At 46.1% G+C, this 25,333-nt stretch overlaps 1 protein-coding gene across 1 annotated transcript in view; it reads right to left on the reverse strand.

The window, feature by feature from the left end:
* Nucleotides 1–25,333, reverse strand: part of itgb5 (integrin, beta 5) — a 39,991-nt gene that overhangs the window by 4,258 nt on the left and 10,400 nt on the right. The window contains exons 10-12 of the mRNA XM_012819564.3: nt 19,899–20,328; nt 2,353–2,575; nt 1,538–1,638 (exon numbers count right to left, since the gene is read on the reverse strand). Coding sequence (XP_012675018.1) covers nt 1,538–1,638; nt 2,353–2,575; nt 19,899–20,328 — 754 coding nt within the window. The remainder of the gene's footprint in view (nt 1–1,537; nt 1,639–2,352; nt 2,576–19,898; nt 20,329–25,333) is intronic.

Raw genomic sequence — 25,333 nt, forward strand, 5'->3', positions numbered from 1 at the left:
GCCACTGGAGAGGAATTGGTTTGGGATGACACTTGAACGTGCCACTGGAGAGGAATTGGTTTGGGATGACACTTGAACATGCCACTGGAGAGGAAGTGGGTGGGTAAGGAAAAGGGTGTGGAAAAGGCCCCTGACTTTTTCAATGAGGAAAGAAAGTATAGGAACCCACACAAAGCTACTCCCACAAAGCTCCAAGTATGCTAATTTATGCTAAAACAAAATGAAACGTGATAAGTCAGGGGATGCTGTGTTTATAAATACAGACGTGTCACCCACGCCAAATGATGGGGCTCGTGGGACACAGGTCTCATTACAGGCTGCCAGAGGACCTAGAGCTGTCTGCTGAATGGACCCAGACTGACAATCAGCAGATAATAACATAAACAGTCACTGAACACAGAGGAGGAACTCCATCCAGCACAGGAAGAGACACTCTGACCCTGCCAAGACACTCAGACACAGACCGCAGACAGGTGTTTTGGCCCAGGTCTCAATCGCAAAAAAAAAAGCCACACTGATGTAAAATCTGCAGATGTGGACAACAGCCTGCTCCTCTCCCACCTGCAGCACCCATATGGAGAAATGGTTGGAGTGTATGCGGCAGCTAGAGGTAGCTAGATGCAGCCAGGGCCTCAGGGGTGTTAAATGACTGCAGGTCTGCTGAGGACTCTCTGGGTGAGCACTGATAATTGCCAATACTGCATTCTCAATTCTCCCCCAAACTGCTTGCGTTCTTTTGCCTTTAACCTAATGCACACTCATCAGTGGAGACAGCTGAGGGTGAAACCAGAGAGTCTTCCATCGTCAGCAACCGCTCCATCAACTGCTGACAATATTGACTCTACTTGTCTAAGCTAAAAGAAACCTAGCTTGCCTATCTACTATTATTGAAAACCGGTTGACTTGGCTTCTTCAAAAGGTAGAGTTCATGATTCTGGCAAAAGCTGGTTGATATTTGAGCTCAACAGCCAATCAAATGACACCCCTCCTTTCCGTGCTCCTGAAGCAGCATGTTGATTGGCTGGAATTTTATTATGGTTCTGTCCAAGCCACTATGTCTGTTTTCCACTTACAGAGCCAGGAATGTGTACGAACACCGGACGTGTTTTCTTTAAGGACAGAGGAATTTGAGAGTGCTGCCATGGGGCCGATGTTCAGACAGCAGCAGCCCTCTGATCCCTCCAGCTGGTGGCTATGACTGCAGCCGAGGGCCGCGGGCCGCCAGGCCACCGTACAAAAGCCAGAGCACATTCAATGGCCGCACCCCTCTGAGCGCCTCATCAAAGTCGGAGAGCAGATTCCCATTCAAGTTTGAGTCACGGTGGAAGAATCTAGACTGCGGCCTGTTTTTGACATCTCGACAAAGCCTCACCACAGTGCCTTGCGTTGCATATGAATTTCATATTAAAAAAGTTCACTGCACTGGAAGTGTTGTTTTCAAAACCGATTAAAAAAAGATGAAAAATACGAAATATAAAGAAATACAGACGGATTTAACACTCCCTGTTTCTGCAGGTGGGTTGCCAGGGGTACTCACTCAGCGTTTCCACGGTGATGATCTCGTCTTTGCATTGGCGTTGGCATGTCTGGTTGTCAGCAAGTCTCCCGGAGCCGAAGAGCCGGCACTCAATGCACTCCCTGTGACGACACAACAAGCAAAGCCGTTTTAAAACAGAGAAACTCCTGAGCACAATAAGCCTGGATTTCCTATTCAAACCAGGATAATGCCCTGAAGTTGCACCAAGTGACCTTAACACTGCCCAGTTTAAAACATAAGCCTGCTGTCGCTATGGGAATATTGAGCGACTAGAGTCGGAGACAGCAGCTTGACCTTTGACTTGAAGGGGGATCTGTGCTGAGTGTTGACTCCAGGTCAGCAAAGGCATTTGAAGCACATGAGGATTTTGTTTGGTTGCCATGTTGGATAGAGAGGATCCAATGTAGAGAAAAGTGTTTTTTTTTATATCACTTTTATGTATGTAATGTCAATGATGGAGTAAGTCATGTTATATTTAAATTCTTTCCTGTTGCCTTATGTTAGAGAATAGAGACAACATAATTTAATCATAATCATAATTATGTTCAGTGTAGCCGCTTTACGGTTTAGGACAAACAAACATGAGACAGACAGAAGAAAAGTGTTTTTTTTTATATCACTTTTATGTATGTAATGTCAATGATGGAGTAAGTCATGTTATATTTAAATTCTTTCCTGTTGCCTTATGTTAGAGAATAGAGACAACATAATTTAATCATAATCATAATTATGTTCAGTGTAGCCGCTTTACGGTTTAGGACAAACAAACATGAGACAGACAGAAGGTTCCAGAGCTGAGCTGTTCTCACTATTACCTCTTTGTGCTGCAAGCATCAGGGCAGGTGGGGCATTTTTCACAGGTGTCCCCGAACGCCCCAGGCTCCGTGCACTGGCAGCGCCCACACACGCAGCTGCCCCGGCCGCTGCAGATCTGCCCGTCGTCCGACACGCAGGACGCCGTCTCCGTGGAGCAGTTGCAGTTGTCGCCTACGTAACCGGCGTGACACTTGCACTCGCCACAGTGACATTCTCCGTGACCTAGAGAAAGAGGGGGGGGGAAGGATGATGGGAGACAAAGAGGCTCACTGTTAGTTCCATTTTGAAACACACACACACACACACACACACACGCACACGCACACGCACACGCACACGCACACGCACACGCACACGCACACACACACACACACACACACACACACACACACACACACACACACACAAACACACAAACACACAAACACATGCAGTGAGTCATCAGTCAAGGATCCCTGTCCAATCACGCGCACGCGTATGAGGTATGGTTTCCTCGAAGATTTCCATGGAAAACGATAAAATGCGATGTTCCATTAGCACCAGGAACGCACATTATCAACATACAGCCGTGTTCACAGTGATTTCATGCCAGTGAGTTCATAGATAAATATGTGCACTGACACACACTTGCATGCAATAGCACGCACACACACACGCACGAACGCACGCACACACAAAAAGACCACAGACATCCCAGTCGGAACCTAACCACAAGAAGCCACTGTGACCCAAATTCTTTGGAAAAAAACAACAACTCTTTCTTGGTGGAGAAATAGTTTGTTCGCATTCCACTCCAGTACTGAACAGAGCAAAAAAGATAGAATTTCATGCTTCTGTCCAACCATGCACTCACTCGGTCGCGGCTTATGCCACAAATGCTGAGCTCAAGCGAGATAATGTTGAACAAACAGCAGAGCAAGGTCAGTGGTGCCTACTGGGAGGTGAGGGTGAGTGTCTGTGCATGTGTGCATGTGTGCATATATGTGTTACCCCATGTGAAGTATTGTACATGGGTATAAAGCAAAAAAAACAAAAACAAACAAACACCTTCCTTCTTACTGCTAGACCCATGCATTACGTCAAGAAATAATAAAAAAAAAAAAAAAAAACACCCACACACACACCCACCCACCCCCACACACACAGAAACACAGACATTTGATTCTGACAGCCCTTTGAGGCTGGTTTTAAGGGCTAGCGTGAGAGCACAGAATCAGGGGGTAAGGGTGGTGGAGCGCCCCTGTAATGGAGCCGTCTCTATCAGGTTGGCTCTGTTGCTCTAATGTTCTCCAGGTGTCAGCGAGCACGCAGAATTCCACGCGGATTAGGTCTTAGTGGCACTTCTTGATTCATTTGTTTGCTAATAAATTCACACGCCTCAACTCTCCTGGAGAATGCATACAAAATTGGAAATGCCACTGCAAGCAAAACCAGATAGTTGAGTCTGATGTTTACTTTGAGCATCCAGAGAGGGATGCATTTCTGAATATTACGTACATAAAAAACAAAACAGTTCTGGCATTTCGATACCATTATCACACATCTGTAAAAGCATAGCCTATAAAGTGGACAGCAGCAGCATAAACTACGAGGCAGAGCATGGGTTACCAGTACCTCTGCCAGGCTACTTAAAGGCAACTTTCCCTTTGTGGTCGACCAGCATGCTGACGGTCAGGGGAGAAAAGAATTTAGGTCAGCGAGATGACAAATTCAATTACATCTGCTCATCACAAAGGGGATACGCACTAAGGTTCCGTACAGCACTAATAAGGTCCAGGTTACAATGTCAAGAAATGCCTCCTGGCGTTTTCTCTTCAAGAGAACAAGGAAGAGACAAGACAAATAAAACAACATTGTCTTTTACTATCAATTTCCTGTTTAAAACGCAGCTCCTGCAGGATCTGTTGCAGTATGCAAGTTTTTTTTCTTCTTTTTTCTGGGATCAGGAGCTCACCGAGATTTGAAGAGAGAGGAGCTCAGCAAGGGAGGCAAGAGGAACTAAACTGTCCACGGTTCTCTCTCCCCCCGAAGTCAGCGCTCACCGAATATTTGTTTTCGTTACCTCTGCTGAACTCCTACCTCTGCGTATTGTCGGCTCTTGTGGTGCTCTTGTGGGAAGAGTAGGTCATTCTGCCACACCTTGTGGTTTAATGGTTTACAGGGACTGTGCCATTGACACGGGAACATTACGGGTGTGTCCGGCGTGAGTCATGGCCGCGCCGACTCCAACCAACAGTGACCACGCTGCGAGCAGGCTAGCACACACCATGAAAATAAGAAAGACATTCTAGCCATGTGAACCCTCTCGTCCTCACAGTGATTATATGCAAACAAAGACATCTGTGTCTGTATTCCCTGCCTCTGTCTAGCTCACTCACTCACACTCTGCCCTTTAGATTTATACAGAAAATGCAAGAAGCAAGTACTGGCAAGCACTTTAAACACCTGTTTCTCTAAATCCTCTTGAACTCTGTATGTGAGCGTGCGTGCGTGTGTTTGTGTGTGCGTGTGTGTGTGAGCGTGCGTGTGTGTATGTGCGTTCTTGGACTACACAAAGAAGCCAGAGGGTGCCATACAATACTGTAAGGCCACTGCAGAGAAGCATCAAGCCTCAACATGAAGCTGAATGAGCCTAGGAAGGTTATCCAGTTCATGTCTTAGGGCTATAGCAAGCTTATACTCTGAATCTGTAACTATGCTGCAGAGACATAAAACATATTTGCCTTTTATTACCGACAGACACGTCATAGTTTCATAGCCATGTTTCCCCAAACTAAAACTGACAAGAGATGCGGTTAGCCTGCCTGAATTTGTTCATGGTGCTGGTGATCACACAAGATCAAATGGCAAAAACTAATTTCATTTTACCTTTTACCTAGACAATCTGCCTTAAAAGGTTGATCAATGTGACAATGTCTAATTAAGTCACATGACCCATCAGAGGAAACACTTATTGTGGTAGTTTATTCTTCGTTCTTGGTAGTGATGCCATGGCGATCCTTGTAGTTTAGTTCCCCACTTGTCATGGGGCCGACAAGATAATTCAGATGGCCAAGGGAAATGTTTTTCAAATGAAGAATCTTAATCTGAATCATCACACAGGGTAGGTTCACAGAGGTCACAGAGGCTAATAAGGCCAATGGTGTACACGGCCTAAACAAACAGTTTGCTGATGGGATGACGATTAGAAGGTTGAGCAGAAGAAGAGGACACGATCACTTCTGCAAATAACTTGAGAAGAATGTCAGATAAACATAGAGGGAGTGTTCCAACAATGACACACCTGTAGTGATCTTTTTTTTTTTAAACTTGGCCTCTGATGTAATCCAATTTAGCCTGCATATTGTTACGACCCTGGCGGGTCTAGGCCCCGCCCCAGGATATTTGCATGCCTGTTCTCTATCTGTCTTTACAACAGGTAAATTGGAACCAGGTGTATGGTTGATTGGCTGGGCTACAAAAGCCCTGATCAGACTGAAGTCGGGAGAGCGTTGGATTGGAGTTTTGGATTGGTCGTTGGTGTTTGAATAGAGATTGGTTTTGGATTGTCGTTGGTTTTGGAGTGTGTTTGGTTTTGGATTATCGTCGTCGTTTTTTTATATTACCAGTTAACTGACTTTACAGTACATCTTTTGTTTCTCTTCATAACACTGATCGTCACCACACGTTTGCTATAATTATTAGATAACTATATAAACTTGTAAACCATTAATAAATATATTATTATTATTATTATTATTATCATCATCCTAAATTCTGCGTGGCCTCCCCTTCTTGTTTCGTGCCTTGAGCTGGCTCGTAACAATATCCACAAATATAAAATGCCATTTCGGAATCATCAAACAGGGTAGGTTCACAGAGGTCACAGAGGCAAATGGTGTACTCTGCCTAAACAAACATTTTGCTGAGAGGAAGACGATTAGAAGCTTTAGCAGAAGTGAGATGACACGGTCAGAAGTGATTCTTGGATCTGTGGACATCCACAAATTTAAAAAGCCATTTCTGTCTCAGCTATATACACATCCATGTGTTTAATGCTAACTAATGGAGGTGTGAGAAGGTGGTTTGGTGTTGAGGTAAATATGTATTCATCAACACTTTTAACCATCAGCAGATCAGTAAGTGATCCAAAGACTACAGCTGATGGCAACGTTAATTAGTTACTGAAAATTACGGAACAGGAAGAGTTAACGCACATAATCAGCTCCTCATTACAGGCACGCATGACATCAACACCATCATCACCACCGGCCAATTTCTCCTCACACCCTGAAACAGATGGTGTTGTGTCTGGTGATGAGAGTATGCATGGAATTCCTCGAGCAGTATGAGGTAAGTGCTTTCTTGAGTTGAGCATACTCTGGCCCTCATACGCCAATTGTTATTCGGGGTCGTCATGGAGCTCCAGGACCTCGCTGATAGGAAGCAAGACCAGAGCTAAACAAGCCCAGGATCTGCTGCCAAAACCACACCCACACCCACACGGCTGGCTCTCACCACTGTTCCCTGCTCCCTCTTAGATTTAGGCCAACCAGTTGATGTGCATTCTGCCATCGCTGCCCTGAACCAACCGGGAGGAAGGGCAGCACTGGTCCCAGAGAAAAAAGGAAGTATCCAGAATAAATTCGGACGTTAAGATCTTATCTGCGATGCGAGAACAACAACTGAACCAACGGGGATAAATGGAGCTCATACAAGTCCCAGACGGACACTTTCTGCCCATAATGCTCAGAGCTACACAGCCAAGTAAAACCACCACATCACTCTTGAGCGAGTCCAAATTCACACAGGCTAGGCGCCATGATCATTAAGGCTACCGCAAGGGTAAGGTTAGAGCTAAACCCAGTGTAGACCCTGCTTTAAGGATACTAGCCACTAAAGGACAAGGTATGTGCAAAGGAGGGTTACAATTACAAACAAATCACACTGAAGCAGGCAGAGTAGCATTTCGAAATATTTCCTGTCTGCAGCGACAGAGAGAGAGTGTGCGTGTGTGCACGTCCCCCCCTCTCACTCTGTGTGTGTGTCTCTCTCTGTGTGTGTGTGTGTGCGCGTGTGTGCACGTCCCCCCCTCTCACTCTGTGTGTCTCTGTGTGTGCGTACGTACGTGTGTGTGCGTACATGTGTGTGTGTGTGTGTACGTATATATACACATGCATGATTCATGGTCCTCAAGGCATGTTTTCTAGCTGAGGGAAAGAAAAACAGTGAAACTATGACACACTGAAACTCCTCCATTACTTTCCCTGCATGTGCCTGGGCTCCAAGCTCTAAGCCTCACTCAGCTCGCTGTGGAGACTCTCCAAGACAACAACGCCTGCCAACAAGACTGAAGGTTCCCCATGAGCACTCGGTTTCACAATCATAAGAATCATTAGAGCCTGTGCAAAAATCCATTGACAAAGCAAATCTTTTGTTTGGAGCAGCTTTGAGGTAGACATGTGTTTTCTATAAGAAAAAAAAAACTAAATTGTTGCATTCAGAGAGTGCTAATAAGTCAAAATACATGCAAGATTCGCGATTTAAGCTAGAATGTACATGATACTCAAAGCTGCTAATCATCTCTGTGGTGAGGTATGATATAAAAAGGTATAATCTGGTTTATTTAAAGACAAACCCTGACCCCTAAAACTAACCCAGACTGAGCAAATGAGTGTGTGTACGAGACACCCATGGCAGGCTTACAGTGAAAGGCTTCCTCCATGCCAGCCACACGCATTGGACCTGTGACTATATAAGCATTCCTCGCCCCTCCTGTGTCAATGAACAGGCCGGCCTCTTTAAGGTCCCAAAGGAAAATAACACTCGTATGCGGCCGCCAACTCTGCTGCAAGTGCCTGAAGGAAATGCCGATTCAGATAGCATCCCGACTCGCTCAACCTGAGGGTCAGCCAATGGTGAAAAGCTACACCTAAACTACGGACCCTGTGGCATAGATTTCACAATTCTGGACAGCATTACACCTATTGCTTTACTCCATTGGCCCTGACTATTTCAGACACGCATATAAACTAACCTTTTCTGACATGACAGGAACTGACTGGCACACAAAGCTCAAAAAGACTTGCCAAGTGTGTGTGCACCCCTCATCTACTGCTCAACATCTTGGAAGTGGCATTGGCTGAGGCCTCTTTGTTGGAGCACACATCTTCTCAATCCAGAATCCACTTGACTGTTCTCTGAGCCTCAAGAGAACTAGGCAAACATGTGGTGCAGACCCAAAACCAGCTCACCCTCCAGCCAGGGAGGCTATATCCATTAACCATTTGTCTCCTTGCATTCAAGGGATTTAATGGGCAATTTACAGACAAGAAGTGCCTTTATCATCTGTTTACTACACATCTATAAAGCATATACTGTCCCTGCAATGCAGCATGCCCTTAACACGCAACATAGATGTGTTTAGTTTTTCCTTTTCATCTACTGCAGCCTTGAGGACAATTTATGGCAGGCTCCTAAAGAAGAGGCCAACTGGAGCCAGGCAAATGTCCATACCCGATCAGTTTATGGGAACAGACAGAGTGGACTTTAAGAAGATTGAGTCTAAAAGCAAATTTCAAAGGGAATGATATTCTTGTAGTCAGCCACTCCTTATCCTTGAGAAGCCTGTAAACTTTAAGACATAATGAGAGCTTTGACAACAGACAAACAATATCGTATAACCCCATGACTTAATTACATGTTTCGTTGTCTAGTGTGTGTGTGTGCCTCTCTGAGAGTGTATGTGTCGTCAGGTATTTGGCCAATAAAGTGTTTCCTCCTTGTTGTGCTATGGCTAAAAAAACACAAAAAGGCAATAATCAGCAATATCCCACAATGCTTTGCATGCTGACCTCAGTCTGAGGTTATGCTGTGGGGGACGGTTGTGTGGCTCCTCCTGTTCTTCCTCTTTGGTGCGGACTGGAAATAGACTTTGTTGTGGATACACAAATAATGTTGGATGGGTACAAGCCCTGTCATTTGAGTGCCAGAGGAGGGCCTTTTACAAGTCCAATTCAGCACTGTTTTTGGATGAGGTCTCCCTTCAGTGTCTCTCTCACTCTGCCTGTGTCTGTGTGTCTGTGTGTATGTGTATGTGTATGTGTATGTGTATGTGTATGTGTATGTGTGTGTGTGTGTGTGTGTGTGTGTGTGTGTGTGTCCAGCTGGGTTTCCTCCAAGAGGAGTTATTTTCATAAGACAAGAATCAAAAGGACAAAGCCATTGCCACAACACGAAACTGATGTAATACAAGTCAAACGAATGTTTCTGTGGTGCACTTTTACCCCACTCAAGGCACTGATGAAACCCTGGTGTTGAATCACATCAGGAATGTATGCAGACATGGGAAGACACAGTAATACATGTCTTGCTAGACATAATAATTATGCAGCTACAAGTGCTTGTAGTTGATTTTTCACCCAGTGACTCCAATTCGGAGTGCTTCACTACTTTTTCACTAATTTATTTTACATAGTGTTGCACTCGGCTTGTTCGGCTAATTTCCTGTACAGTAAACTGCTTTGTATCACAAAGTGCAAGTTGTAAGGCACTTGACTGAACTCAAAAGCTAATATTAAATAGACTGACATTTGATAGTGGAGAACTACTGGCCAAGGACTGATTCATTTCAAAGGCTTCAGCACCTTCCCCTCCTCAACACTCAGTTCTGTTGTCCATGTGGTACTGAGTGCAGGCAGAGGCTGCCACAGCGGTCCGTGTGTGTGTGTGTGTGTGTGTGTGTGTGTGTGTGTGTGTGTGTATGTGGGGGGGAAACCGCAGGGCCCAGATTACAGAGGGAGACACAACACTGGGCCTCTTTGTGCAGGCTCTTCAACACCCCAAGGTCAAACACAGTCTTACTTGATGTTGCTACATTTGGCAGAGAGCCAGGAGGTGGGGGTAGGGAGGACAGGAATATGGAGGAAAAAAAAGGACAATGAAAAAAACAAAACAAAAATATAATTAGTCCGTTTTTTGGAATCAGCACTTCAACTGATATGTGACAACGGTACTTCAGGTACTTAGTCATAAACTTCATAACATGAACTGCAGGCAAAGTGAGGGCAATGAAGATTGCTATGAGAGTGAGAGAGACTGTTATGCCTTGACACAGTGTTCTTACAGGAAAACAGACCAACATGCTGTACTGATATGAACATGTTGACAAAGGAACACAATGTGAATGGATCCACACCGAGTTCGGATCCTATATCCACCATGTGTTATTAAACTCTCTGTACCCTCAGACTGCTACAAAACACAGCTGCCATTAGTCATTTTAGCTTTGAGCCGTTTATAATTATGAAGAAGAAACCACACTGATAAGAACAGGGCTTTAGCGCTTGTGGAGGCAAAGCTGGGCTAGACAGATGTGCGAGGGGCGGCCTGTGAGTATGTCTTTCTGACAGGTCTTCTGAGCGTACAGCACTGGCCTACTTTACCCAGTGAGGAAGACCAGACCCTAGTCAGAGATACATACATGCCGTCAGCTAAGAGGGAGAGAACAGGGGACTGACACTAGAAAGAGAGAAAGAGAGAGAGATAGAAAGAAAGGAAAAGAATGTCAGCATATAACTAATTGATAGGGTGTCGGCAGGCTATTCCAGGGTCCATCCCCGGTTGCCTGCCCTCACACAACACTCATTCACTTATCATGGACCTGAACCTCCCTTACTGGCCAGAGTGATCGTGACTAATGAATCAGTATGTGCTGGGAAAGTACACACTGGTGTCTATGTAGACAATGTTGACATTTCCAAACAGGTACATAGTCTACATGTTGTGTATGCAAACACAGGTATACGTATACCTACCTGTGTTTGCATACACAACATGTAGACCATGTATCTGTTTGGAAATGTCAACATTGCAAAATCACAGCTGCAAAAATGATATTGCCAGAGGGAAATCCTCCTTGTGAGGCAGTGCGTCCCATTCTGATAAGAAAGGGGCCTTGTGAAGAGCACAAACAGAAAGTTATCCCATAGATCACTGTCAAGCAATGTAAAGCTCTTGCTCTTTGACTACACTGCTGTCAGCTGAATGTCTGTCCACCAGGATTCTCATAAACAATGCCTGACATTTACCAGAGCTTAGTCAGTAATGAGAGAAACCACTGCTTAGCAAAACACCACGACAGATTCAGACTGTTTTTCAAGCTGTGGCATGTTATCTCCTGCAGTTTAAGTCCATTTTTGGAAGGATGAGTGTCATGGCGCCTTCCTAAGTGTTCAATGGTTCTTACTGATGACATGATTCACAAGCAGGAGCAGTCCAACACTTCTATAAAAAAAAAAAAAAAAAAAAAAAAAAAAAATCTAGAACAATCTCAGCAGCAGGAACCATTGGAACAAAAACAGTTGGCAACAAAGAAAAAAAAAGCCAAACTAGAAAATGATATCTAAAATAATTGGATAAATCTGAGACTCTATCTCTCATGTGATTGTATGACATATCACATGATGAGGGCTGAAAATTATGTACTACAGAGAATAGGTGCCACGGAGTCCAATGATCGGGTCAGCTGATGCCATTTAAAAGGGAGAAGTGGGACATTAATAGCAACTGAGAACAATAAACTGCCTCTCGACGCACCACAAGTGGTCACAAATGAAATATATGTCCCAGCACAGTATAACTAATAGCTCTCTGGGCCTGATGTGGCCACAGTCACACTGCAAATGGGAATAAAATAGGAGTCAAAACAGGGTCTGCAAAGCTTCAAGTGGACATGACTCAATCTCAAACAGCTGTAATGAAACACAGCTGTATGAGGACACATGTGTGCAAGCTGCTGATGATACCCTACCATGGTGCTTAGAGACAACTGACAAAGCGGACATGGGCGGTGTTTGTGGGCCTCAGTACGTGACTGAGCGCAATGTTCCCGCCTGAGAATTTAGTGTTGTGACAACTCTATCACCTCTCAGTTAAAATTACACCTTTTCTCAGAGCATACTGATCTATTACAGGCCGCCTCTGTGGCAAGAAGAACTGGCGACAGACTAGACACCACAATGGGGCGAAGATTTTGCACATGACTATTAATGGTTACAGCTCCCTGCCACATAAAATGACGGTCAACATCAACGTCTGGATTTTCTATTACAACAGCATTTGTGTTTTTGATAGTCCAAAAATAGATACAGGACTAAAACATTTCAACATATGTTACTAACATACTAGCCAATGGTAAGATCATTTGAACTTGTAGTAAACAAGAAACTCTAACTCCTGTGGATCTAAAATTACATAAAAGAAAAAACGGCAAAGAGTTGATCTTAACCTATTCTACACTCTAATCAAACTGCTGAACGTGTACATAGAAAGAGTCTAAACAGTCTAAAATAGAGTGAGAATTCTTGCAGCCTTCCTGGGACTTGCAGTCGAGTACTGCGTATCCAGAAGGAGCTTATCCTTCTCTGACAGGGAAGTCGTAGTCCGTCCCTGAGCACTCTGATAACCCACCACAGCGAGAAGGGCTCATGAAAATTTCAGACGGAAATTACTTCCTTCCTTGATAATCTCAAAACAGAGTGTTTCACTCAAAAAGAACTCTGGGCGGAGGCAATAGGATGTCCTTCACAGGAAGAACATGTGGGTTTCCCACATAATATTCTGCTATTTCAGTCAAGTCTCAACTGATCTGAATCTTCACAATGCCTGAGGTCACATCATCATGAAAAGGCTTGTACTTTTGTAGCACAACGTCAACAAGACTACCTTCTACAGGACTGGACACAGAACCTGTCAAGTGCCAATGATGGAAACACATCAAATACTGCAAAAACAACAACAAAAAGGTCTCGGAGGTCTATTTGTGTCCTCGCCACATACATCTGGGGTCTACCACTGCTCGACTTGGTACCAATTCTTTCAGGGCTTGCAGTTTGGTGGCTCTAAACCGTGCTTTCGTAAGCTACCACAGTAGTGATGCATGCATGAAGCTTACAAATTGGGTTAGGGGCTTAAAAACAGAGCTGACATTCAGAAATATATAATGTCTGCTCTTTGCATGCAAAGCTTTTCACGTAACACTCATAGTGAATCATCACGCTATTAAAGGGGGTGTAACGATGGAATGACTACTGATGCATAGGTCATTTGAGCAGCAAACCTTTTCTTTTTTCCCCATGCTTGTTTAGGTAAACACTGACATTAGATTATATATATATATATTAGATAATAATATTGCATAATCTCTTTTAATTTGACGCAAACATTGGCAACAGATGGCATGGTATCCCTATGTGCTCCCAGCAAGGCATCTGTTTGGACATGTGACTTGTCCTAGAAAAATAGAGAGTGTGTGCACCTGACGCTCATGGTGATGCACTATGCTTTGTTTCCTGAGCGTCTCTCTCTCTCTCTCTTCCTCTCTCTCAGAGGAAAAGCCTGTCTGCATTGGAATGTGCAACAATCAACTACAACGTTTTCAATACGTCTCTCCCAGAGGTGTCATCTCACTACACCTGAGTGACATTTGGCCGTACAAGACTGCTCCCTTTCCTCTCCCTTTACCTAACTGATGACTGGTAGGTTGATGAGATGCACCTGGACCAGGTGAAGAACTGTTCAAAGGTTCCAGGTTTCAACAGCGAAACAGAGAGGCGTCCAACAACTGCCAAAACATCGTTGCTCAATAACAGTGCTAAAGAACTATTCATGATGTTCTACAGTATAGAAATATAAAGCGTTCTGCATTTCAGGGGTTTACAGCATCTGTTGGTACTTTTCTTCAACAGACACTCCCAGAAAGGCAGGCAACCTCAAATTATGACAGTGAAGACCGTTTCAACTGTTCAGACTCAGAACAACACTCTGGATATTAAAAAAAACATAGGGAGTGGAAATCTTGTTTTTCAAACTCAGACCGTCTCTAAATTTCTACAGCCACGTCCTTTTCTCTTGACAAAAAGATTTCTGATCACATTAAGACAGGAGAGGGCCAGCCCTGAGAGCGCGGTACCTGTACTCACAAAAACTCCAGCTTCACCACAATGCTGACTGCAGCGCATACACAGACACAAATGAAGCCAAGTGTAAAACAGGATTATGTAAAAATGAAGCGCTTCATTAGAGCGATGTGCCCCGTTATGGTAGGAAACCTTCTGAGCCCTTGTGCACTTGTGACAATAAGAGACAGAGTGTTGACAGTAAGCGCCTCTTCAAAAGCAGGCCGCTGCTCTGCTTCACAGACATACAGCATACTTGGAGGCCGTGGCTCTGGAGACGTCTAGCACCACTGAGCTAGGATTCAAAAGCTGAGGCAAAAAGTCGCCTGGAAGCAAAGCAACATCACAACGCTTTGGCCTCGACCCTGTGGGCAGTAACTTTGCCATGCTGTCGCAGTCTCTTCAGAAGAGTCACACCATTTTCCACATCATGGGCAACTAATATGTCAGGCTGTGCTCTCTTACAGAGTCTAACACTCACAGGCATGACATCATACTGTAAGTACATCAGGATGATAGAATAGGGGGCTGCTGGAGAAAAGCCTGATGCTAGCAGCTTTGGCCAGGCAGAGGGCACTGGGCTGAGGTTAGGAAACCGCTGCAACTCCGGAGAGCTTTGCTCCTGGTTTCAGGCTTGGCCGGGCTAAGATGGGGATTTGTTTCCATAAGGCTGTGCTACTGAGAGGGCCACGTACCCAAGGCCAGTCCCATCCGGGAGAGCAAGAGTGTGGACTAAAATAAACAGGCTTACTGCAAACTTGCTTCAGCCACAGCCACTATGAGTGGACATTAATGGAGATGAGGGAGGTTGGCCAGGATGGTGAACTGTGCCAGGTTTTATTTAAAACAGCGCTAAGCTAGCAGCGATGGGTATCAGGCTATTCACAAATATAACCAGATGTCCAATCACTTCTTGCTTCAGGAACTTTCAAAGAGCTGCAAATTGAGCACACTGGTTGGCAAAAAAGTATTTTTACTTCTGTGTACAAAATCTACAGTGTATTCTCTCCTGCTTGTTAATTTTTCGAGAGAATCAGCGTTTCGGAACATGAGTAGGAGGGTTGTATAATCTCTCACTGATGTGTGAAGTATAATACCCGAGTGGTGATGGGAGTGCGTGAGATGAGCTGTGAGATCAGGCAACATTAAGTGCTCAGTGAGCTTTGAGTTGAGCCAAGCTCTCAATCCTGGCAAACTCTGCTCTCCTCCCTCCCTAACCACCACCCTCTTCTCCTACATCAACACCATCACCACCACTTGGAAAAAGAAACACTGGGAAAAAAGTTGGTACACTGGATCTTAACAAGTTTGTGATCATACCAGGTCGCCATATGTACAAACACATGTGTTCCTGTTTTACCCTGCTAACTCTGAATCTTAGTGACGGGTTCCAAAAGAAAAAAAAAGGCCCAAAGATGTACAGGAATAAAAGACTTGTGGGGGGAGATTTTTACGAGGCTAGAGAAATTAAGTTGCGCTATTTCTGGCTTGCGGCACGTTCGAGGACTCTGACTGCTACACTCGTGAAACCAGCAGCAGATGTGTGTCTTTGTTGTACCCCTAAGTCAGGATTTTACTGGGGGCCTCATCAACAGACCATTTTGATGGCTTTCGAGCACACACACACACACACACACACAAGTGCATCCTTACCAGCACAGTCACATGCCTTCACGCAATCACAAGCCACTGCACGCACGGCCACATTCATCAACTACACAAAACTCCAACTTCTTTTGTAAACATCTGCAGAGGACTGACGTAACCACAGACAGCCTTCAGGCCACAAAAGCAGCCCATGCAAAAAAAGTATGTATCTTTACAGAGCATTCACCAGCTCATCACTGACACGACTCTGCACACACACCAACGTGAGGCTGAAGGAACACAGAGCAGTCTGTAATCAGCTGATCTGGTCAGGCCTTCCCGGACACCCAGCCCCCCTATATAGGGCCTCCTGGGGACGGCAGTGACACTGCGCTGTGCTGTGATGTGCTGCGCGTTAGCTTGGTTTGGCTATCGCTCCTGTCAGCGGGCTAACTTTAGATGCTGATGGATGGCTTCGTCTCCTGCTGCGGCCTGACCTCCTGGCTCCTGATGGCCCCGATGTCTGGACAAAGAGCCGGTCTCAGCGGCTGCTTTGTGACCATGTGCATTATCCAGAGCCTCAAGGACATCCTCACGCCACTCAGGCTGGCGTCTGCGCCGATAAAGAATCGCAGCCGATAATCCCTATGATTATCCTCGTCCCATCAGAGGGGAGTGAAGCGATACGAGCAAGAGGAGCTGCCATATCTATGAGAGTTGAGAGCGTACAGACATGTAGAGAAAGTAGATAGAGCACTCGAGGATCTGTGTGGAAGAGACAATTGATTTGTGGGTCTGTCAGTCTGATAGAGAACGTGATCATCATGAGTGTATAGAATCACGAGCTGTTGTTGGCTCTAATTGATTTAGTGGGCGAAAGAGGGCAGTCACAGGACCGGAGATGGATTGGGCTGACCGGTGGAGGGGCCTGGCATGGCACACTCTGGTGTCACCACACACCCGGGGCAGACATGAGTAAGAGCAGGGCGTGGAGCGGAGCCTACACTCTGGAGCCGTGGAGTGTGGAGTGTGGACTGTGTGTGTGTGAGAGTGAGTGAGTGAGTGAGTGAGTGAGTGAGTGAGTGAGTGAGTGAGTGTGTGTGTGTGTGTGTTTTTGTGAGTGAGAGAGAGTTAGTGTGTGGTGTGGGTGTCAGAGATAATTTATGTGTTTTTAAAGCAAACAACACGAAGGAACAAAGCTGCAATATCCATTAGCTTCCGTCAGACTTAGAATACACAAAAAAAAAAAACTTAAAATATGGCGTCTCATTAGAAAAAAGTCATACTGAATTAAACCGACGTTCAGAAAATACTCACACTTACACAGAAAACGCCTAAGAATCTGTTTATACTCGCTACTCACTGTCTCTGCACACACCCCGTCCCAGAGAACAGCTGTGTTTTATAGTGCACCTAACAGGAGCCCGGGCTTCTGGCCCACTGACCCAGTAATCAAATCACAGGAGGGCAGGAGAGGAAGTGCAGGGACCGCCCCGCCCGCCTGCTCAGGGAAGCATCCTGGCCCCGAGTCACCTTTGAACCTGCTGGTGCTTGTAACTACACACCCGAGCCAGGGGAAAAGATTCTGACAACATTACAGGGTGCGCAGCACAAGCAGCGTGAGATCGACCGCCGCTGGGCTCTGAGAGCGAGCTGAGCCCAGCTGATGTGCTATAAATACATACAATGGAGGAGCAGTGAAAAGGCATTTTCAAAGAAAATATGCTATGCTGATGTTGACAGCTAACATTTACAACTGCGACTCCAGAGATGAATTTGTACATTGTGTGATTTAAATGGAACTTTTACTGTGAAACGTAAGCCATTGCGTAAACCACCGCACATCTCCTCCAATCACTTCCTGCAACTCTATCTGTAACCTGTGATCTGTAACCTATCCATAACCGTGAACTATGACCTAGTAAACAAAACCCAGCTCTCCAAATGTTCTTTCTCCCTGAAGACACTACTCTCAAGCACTCACCTCCATGCATGGAGTCCTGACTCCGACAGAGAACGAGAACTCCTTTTAAGCCAGCGGTGCAAGAACCTGCCTAAGATTCCTCGCCAGTTAAGCATTCAATAAGTGTAATAAGTCAATATGTTAATGAGCAAAGCACCTCTACTTTTCAGAACTCCAAAGACCTTCAGCCTTTACTAGCTATTGATATGGTAATTGTGGTTGTAGTTATGAAGTTAATTATTATTCAGAGTTCTAAATTGATAGTTTTGTATATTCATAGACTGATACTTTATTTTGACCACTGTGAGACACACTTTGTGTGATGCCTCCATGCATTCAACTAAATTGATGTGCTGTTGTGTTGAGTAGTTGAAACATTATCTTGGTGGCCCTCGTGAGGAAAGTTAACACAATTTCATCTACATTTGGCGCCCGTTCAGAGCCAATGAACTTACATAAATTCTGGTACCCCTGCGTGAGGACAAATAAAGGACGCAAACGTCTTGTTTACCATTTAATACCATTTAAAATGCAGGGCACTCAAAACGGCACAAGCTTATGTTACTTACTTCGAACAAAGAAACCACACAAGCAGCCTCTCACCAGAGCGGAGCACTTTGGGAATGGAGCACAGTGTTGTTTGTGGGGTGCTTTAACAGGAGCGCAAAGGCCCCTGAACTACCCTTCCCATTAGCTAACAACCCTTCCTGCGCCTGCTAGCTCCAGGAGACTGGGGGTGTTTATGGCCCCCTGTATTACTGTAGTGCGGCACAATTAATCCAGGGCAAGTGACGAGGCGGGAAACTGCGTCGTTTGGTGTCATTAAGGGACTTGTTACAGCAGGAGAGGAGAGGAGAGGAACACAGAGTAATGGAGGGGAGGCCATGCGGGGGAGGCCCACTGGACTGTTAACATTTAATTAGCGCTTGCAGGGGCCTCGTGGGGTCCTCCCGAAGGCGCATCCCAGGGACAGCTCCCCAACAGAACGCCCGTTTGTGTCCGCGGCGCTGGGAGTTGCTGACTTAACAGAATGCTGAGCTTGTTTCTTGGGCAGAGACCAGAATATTGTGTGAGGCCACAATGGAAAAAAACGGGCTGCATTTACAAAGCACTCACTGTGGATATGTAGAACAACTGCCCCAAAGGGAGGGCGGTGGATTTGGTTGGAGGGGGGTATATGGGGGGTGGCCTGGCTGATGCCAGAAGGCAGCATTCCAGCAGGTTCTCACCCATAATGCATTGCACAGAGTGAGCTGTTCTGTTTACAATGTTGCGGGCTCCCATCAACAAATCCATACACCCTTTCCCTGCTAAGATGAGGCCAGTATATGGATGTCTGGGTACAGCATCATCATGGGGAAAAGGATTTGCTTCCAGTATTACTGCATGCAACTTTAATCCATTCAGCACAGTAATACACTGTAGTAAGGGTAGACAGAGGCCAAGTATGAGGTTTATGGCCACACTAACAGATGGCAAACTCACAACCCCTCACGGTCCTAAAACTACTGTGCATAATACACAATAGATGGACAGACAGCTCTTGCCTGACTGTGCATAGGAAACTAGCCAGCATGAGGCAGCTGAACTCTCTACTGTGTGCCGTGATCAACAGCAGATGCACACAAACAATCCTGTGTATGTATATGTGTGTGAAAGAGAGAAAGCACAGACTTACACTCACGCCCTATATGCAATGCACATTTAGTTACCACAAAACCCATAAGCAGCATTTTCACTCATAAACAGGAAACCGAGGTTGATATGTGATTACCTGCATCATAAACTCTGCAATTAAAGTGCAGCAATTAACCAAAAAAACACATGTTTCAGACTATATAATTAGCAGTGAGGTGTCAGGGGAATGTTGCAATGAATGTGTTACAAAGAATATGCTAGAACAGGCTTCCTCCAAAAATGGAGAATGTGTGTACTTGTGCATGAGCACTTGACTGTGTTTTATTGTGCAAGTTTGAGTAGGAATGCTTGAGTAAGAGAGTGTGTGTGTGTGTGTGTGTCTCTCAATCCTAGACTCTGAATTCCTACCCTCCCTCCTCACCTGAGCAGAGGATGCCCTTGTGGCGTGCGCAGGAGAAGTCGTCGCACTCGCAGAAGCGGCCGTAGATCTTCCCGAACTCCGACTCGTAGCACAGGCACTGGCTGCAGCTGCACTCGCCTCGGCCGCTGCACACCTGCTTGCCCTCGGCCTCACGGCACGCGCTCAGGTGCCCGCCGCCCGCCTCGCCCTCCTGGCACTCGCAGCGAGCGCCCAGGTAGCCCGGCTCGCAGCGGCACATGCCGCAGGTGTATGTGCCGATGGAGCTGCAGTGGCTGCTGTTGGCGTGCGTGAGGTGTGTGCAGCTGCAGTCGCAGCGGTAGTCCACCGTCACCTCCAGACGGTCCTTGAAGCCGACGGGCTTGATGGTGAAGCGGTGCTGCGTGCCGGGGGCGGGGCAGCTGCGAGCCTCCACACTCACATTGAAGGACACCTGCAGTAAGGAGAGACAGAAAGAGAGGACATCAGGGACATAGAAATTAGAGACCCATAATATAAGAGGAGGTCCTATACCATACTGTGAGAGGGACATATCTCAGAGAAAGTATGTGGCAAAACTTTACTAAATTAAAACTACTTTACCGAGCAATGCATGAATTGTAGCTATAGAGAAGTGCTTGTGTAGCTGAGCTTTCCAGACCCATATTTGGGGGGGAAAGGCATTCCTTGTTCAAGTCAGTGCCAGGCCAAGTCAACCCATGGAATGGCCCTATTAGGATGTTGCTAAGCAGTCCACGCAAATGCAAAAGTACTCAGGAATTCTCAGTAAGACATGTTGATTCATATACAGAATAATGGTACATTGTGCATTTATGCCACTACTACTGCCAAAGACACAGTTAAACAATCTCCCCTGTCTGATAACAACACAGCTAAATCCACTTTCACGCTTCCTACTCCACCCTGAAACAATCAGGACATCTGAGTTCAAGAGAACATACGAGTGCCAAACTGCAAGAAGGTGGAGCTCACAACATGAACACAGGACCACATCACTATCCAAAATCCAAGCCTGAACTTGGTTTGAACCAAGCTGACAAGCTGGGTTTTAAATCCTATCTTTCTCATCAAGGGTCTTCAAAGGAAGCCCTAATTGCTGTGGTTGACTTTTTTGAGGATTAAATCATACCCTGTGCACGCAGATGACACCCCGGCATGGGACATTTTGATTACTGTTAGGAAGTCCACGAGAAGAAAGAAACTTGACCCAGCCACTGCCTGCTGGGACACGATCACGACTATAACTATTTTTCCAGTAAGTCCCACAGAAGTTGACTCCCATAGCCTGTGGTTTCACACCCATTGGCAGAGCATTTTACCATAGAAAATGGGTCCTGTAAAGTGGCAAACCTGTACCACATGCAAGCCTCTTTTTTACGTCAAAGGCTTCCATAAAACCTCTGGAGCTGAAGACCAGCTCAGATTTTGGGGGGGAAAAAAGAGCCAAAACGTTACATTTACAGGCAGTCATTTACCAGATGCCTTCAACCTATCGACAAGGTTTTGTAGTAACAAGTATTTACCCTGTATTTAGCAGATATCGTTTCAAGCGAACTGGTAGGATGAGGATGTATAATTCTAACAGGTCTTTGCTTGCAAAATGCCAAGTTAGCTATAGGAAGACATTGGGCTACTATGGCGACGTGTTCGCAGAGCGCTGAAGGTAAACATACCCATCTGCCAAAGATTTTACAGGACTTGGGTGTGGTCAGACTCGGAACACAGGAAGTATGTGAAAGAAAAGCAGAGGCATACACTAAACAAACACCGTGCTTTGATGGATACTATAGGGAGTGGGTAGGCAGCTCCAACAACACACACACACACACACACACACACAGAGTGGTGGCTCTCGGACTCCCTGCCTTCCCCCTGAGGAGGGATAAGCAACCCCACACACTCTTTGAAGATCTGACGCAGTCACTCAGAGCCACGGAGCAGCGGGATCCGGGGCTTTAGAACCGAGCCCTCAGCAGAGTGGCCATGTTGATGTTGGCAAGAACCACCAAGTGTGACCCCTGTGTCTTAAATAGGAAGGGTCAGCATGGAAGCATCTAGAATGCCAGTACAAATGGTCTGTCTCTGTCTTTCTCTCTCTCAGTGTAGCAGTGGGTGGCTGTTTCTGGTCTGGATCACGTGTGAAAGTTCATCATTTCTGCATGGGGATCCTGAGAGCGCTGCAGGGGGAAGACCTCAGAGTGTCCTGGGAGAGTGCACTTCAGTGTTCACTTCAAAAGCACGACATGAAAACGCAGAGAGGAAATCTCTGATGAAAGCACAGGAAAATCATCCCCCTCTTGAAGAAACACACGTGCACACACACGCACACACACGCACGCACAACACACACACACACACACACACACAGTAGAGTTGTCAAGGAGCAGTAGTCTTAATGCAGACGTATGAAATGCGTGGTTCAAAAATGCACTTCACGAACAGCTGAACCTTTAATGCAACTGCCTCGAGGAACATGAAACAGCTATAAAATATTCACCACCAAGCTGCAGACTTTTCCCCTCTCTTTTGAAATAAAGAAAGAACGGATTCTGTCTCTGCATCGGCACAGCAGGCCTTGGCTTTTCCCCAGTGGGCAGAGCCAAGATGACAAGCTTAAGGCCCTTCCTGATCCCTAAACACAGGCGCCCTTGTCGGATGGGCGCAGAGTGATGACACGGGGTATGCAGGACACACACAGACACACAGACACACACACGCTCCACCACCTGTGCGCATTCCGCGGATTGCTTGGCCAAGAGAAAGTAGAAAGAGCGGGAAACAGACTACCAGCAGCAGCGGGGAGCGTGAGCAGGAGCGGTCATGAGACAGTCGGGGCGGCCGAGGGAGGGCCGAGCACATGGAGGACCACGGTGACGAGGGCACACCACGGATGCAGTGTGCTTCTAATGAAGGAGGGCTGAATTCGATTAGAGAGACATGTGAGGTCACATGGACGAGGGCACCCAGTGTGGGGTTAATGGCTGAGGAGGAGTGAGAAAAGAGACAACGAGTGTAGAGAGAGTGAGAGAGAGAGAGAGAGATAGAGATATAGAGGGAGTGGAAGAGAGAAAAGGAGGGGGAAGGAACAGAGTAAGAAAGGCCGTATTGCAAAGGTCGTTTTTACCTCATACGTGGCAGACTCAATCAGCTAAACTCAAGGTGAAAGCCTGACTCTTTCCCCTCTAGTTAAAAGCAACAAAAGCAAATGTCATGAGTAAATGTTTTCATAGGGACTCTCCATTTTCAGCTTGATGGGCCAGGGCACATGTTCTTCATCAAGAATGTCATAAAATTATGAACTCCATAAAAAGAACACAACAAACTCCATAAAACTGAATGTTTCACTCCAGGAGAAGGAGTTGCCACCCTGGTTGTTTAAACAATAAGAAAAGTGGGAGCAAAAGCCAAGACAATAAGAACTAGACCAAGCAACAAGGACTGCAGTAATATAATGTCCCAGGCACAGAGTGTAGGTGACAACGGAGAGGTAGGAGCAATATGGAGGAATGCTGATGAAATGCTTTAGGTTAACAGGACCTTGTTTCTCTTTTTTTCCCCTTCTCTAACACAGAAAACAGACAGAGGAAGCCAGTGTGTGTGTGTGTGTGTGTGTGTGTGTGTGTGTGTGTATGCTGTGAGAGGCTCTGGTGCCAAAGCTATGTCCACGAGAAATGGAAACAATAACACCAACACAGCTACCAGCAGCGCAGCTACCACCCCGTGGTAACGCCGTGGATGCATTCCTCTTTAACATGCAGGATTTACTGGGGTTCACGCCGTCAGCTCCCCTTAAAACCGGTGTCGTCTTCTCCAACTGAGCTATGCAAAATAATAACTTGTTCAAAAACAAATCTGACGTGGAAAATCTCCAAGAAAAATATTCTGATATTTCCAGGCCTCACGGTCGCTAACTTTGTTTACTTGTGGATGCATTTTGTCGCGGGGGGATTAAAAGCGATGCATCCAGGGCCTCTGGCCAGCGCGGAGAGCGGATTAGCCAATCTGTTATGTATGGGGGCTTTTGAGTGGTCTCTGGAGGGTAGGCGCAGGGTGTGGGTCTGAAAGGGATCTAGGCTTGGATTCAGAATCTGGGCTGGAGCCTGTGTTACTGAGGCCCTGTTGCGCCCAGGGTTGCTCGCTTAGGGAGCGAGTGAGGATGCAAGCAAGCTCTCTCCAGCTTTTGTGTGGGATCCCATTGACATGCTGCGGATGTTCAGCGCAGGAGACATTCCTTCCCTGTGCCACCCCCACTCCCAACCACCACCACCCTACTTTCACAGGCAAGATTGGCAGTTGGGCACAGTGTGACAATCCCCCTTATAACCGGGGCGAGGGAGACTGAGGCGAAAGCGAAGCAAAGAGCAGGCCCATTACAACAGGCCAGGCTCACACGGCCATGGGAATCCCCCCCCCCCATTCAACAGTGCCATTCAGCGGCGTGCTTTTCTCTGCGCGGCCGACCCATCTCAGCACTCAATTAGGCAAAACCCACAGGAGGGACACGAGGGGGACAGAGGAGCGCCTCGGGAGGAGGAGGAGGATGCTGGCTGGGGTGTCAGAGCTCCGTGTGGAGGCATGTCAGGAGAAGACCCCAATAGAGGCACTGTTCATGGAACTCTCTCCAACTGTCTAAAGGATCTTTACATTTGAGTGTGGCAGTCCAATTAGCTCTGTGTGTGTGTGTGTGTGTTAGTGCATATACATACACCTCACACAATAAAAAGAGAAAGAGGAGAGTGTTATAATGGTCTTACTGCATAACACAGAGGCCCAAAACATTTCATAGACTTGATAATGTGATCCAGTTTATAATGATTGTTGTCTCCCTGGCAACAACCAGCATTCACCGTAGCAGGTTTTGCAAGTCATCATTGTGGGTGATGTACCTTTTGTTATGGATGAAAAGATTATTGTAAAAGCTAACAATGTCCCCATGACTGTAAACCCATTAAGCCATTTGCCACACCACCAAAGTTGATGTAAACTGTAAAATCAGTGGACCTTAACTTTTCTGCCATTTCATTTTTATTACAAGACACTTTTGAGAACCAAACTTGTGGAGGACTTTGAGTGGCAGGTGTTGTCGATGGGAAAGGAACCAAAGACTATGAGATCAATAACAGAATGCCAGTTAAGCTGAAAGACAAATGGCAGAAATGCAGCAAAAGAAAAGCCCAGTAGGAAAAAAAAAATGCTACGGGGCTCAGCTGAGAGGGTTACAGAGGCCTGACTGTGTGCCGTCATGGAGACAGCAGTGCGTCCAGTAAAACCAAACTGAACACATGCTGATGAAGCGTCTGTGCTGTCGCGACAGGATGCTGGGCCTTCTTCTGCCGAGTCAGTACTTTCAGCTTCTGTTTTTTTTTTCTCTTAAGATTAACCACTGTGATGACGGTGATGTTCAGATACTGCATGCTCAGTCCTAATTGGTCATAAAA

Source organism: Clupea harengus, chromosome 2 (assembly GCF_900700415.2).
Source record: "Clupea harengus chromosome 2, Ch_v2.0.2, whole genome shotgun sequence".
Taxonomy (NCBI): domain Eukaryota; kingdom Metazoa; phylum Chordata; class Actinopteri; order Clupeiformes; family Clupeidae; genus Clupea; species Clupea harengus.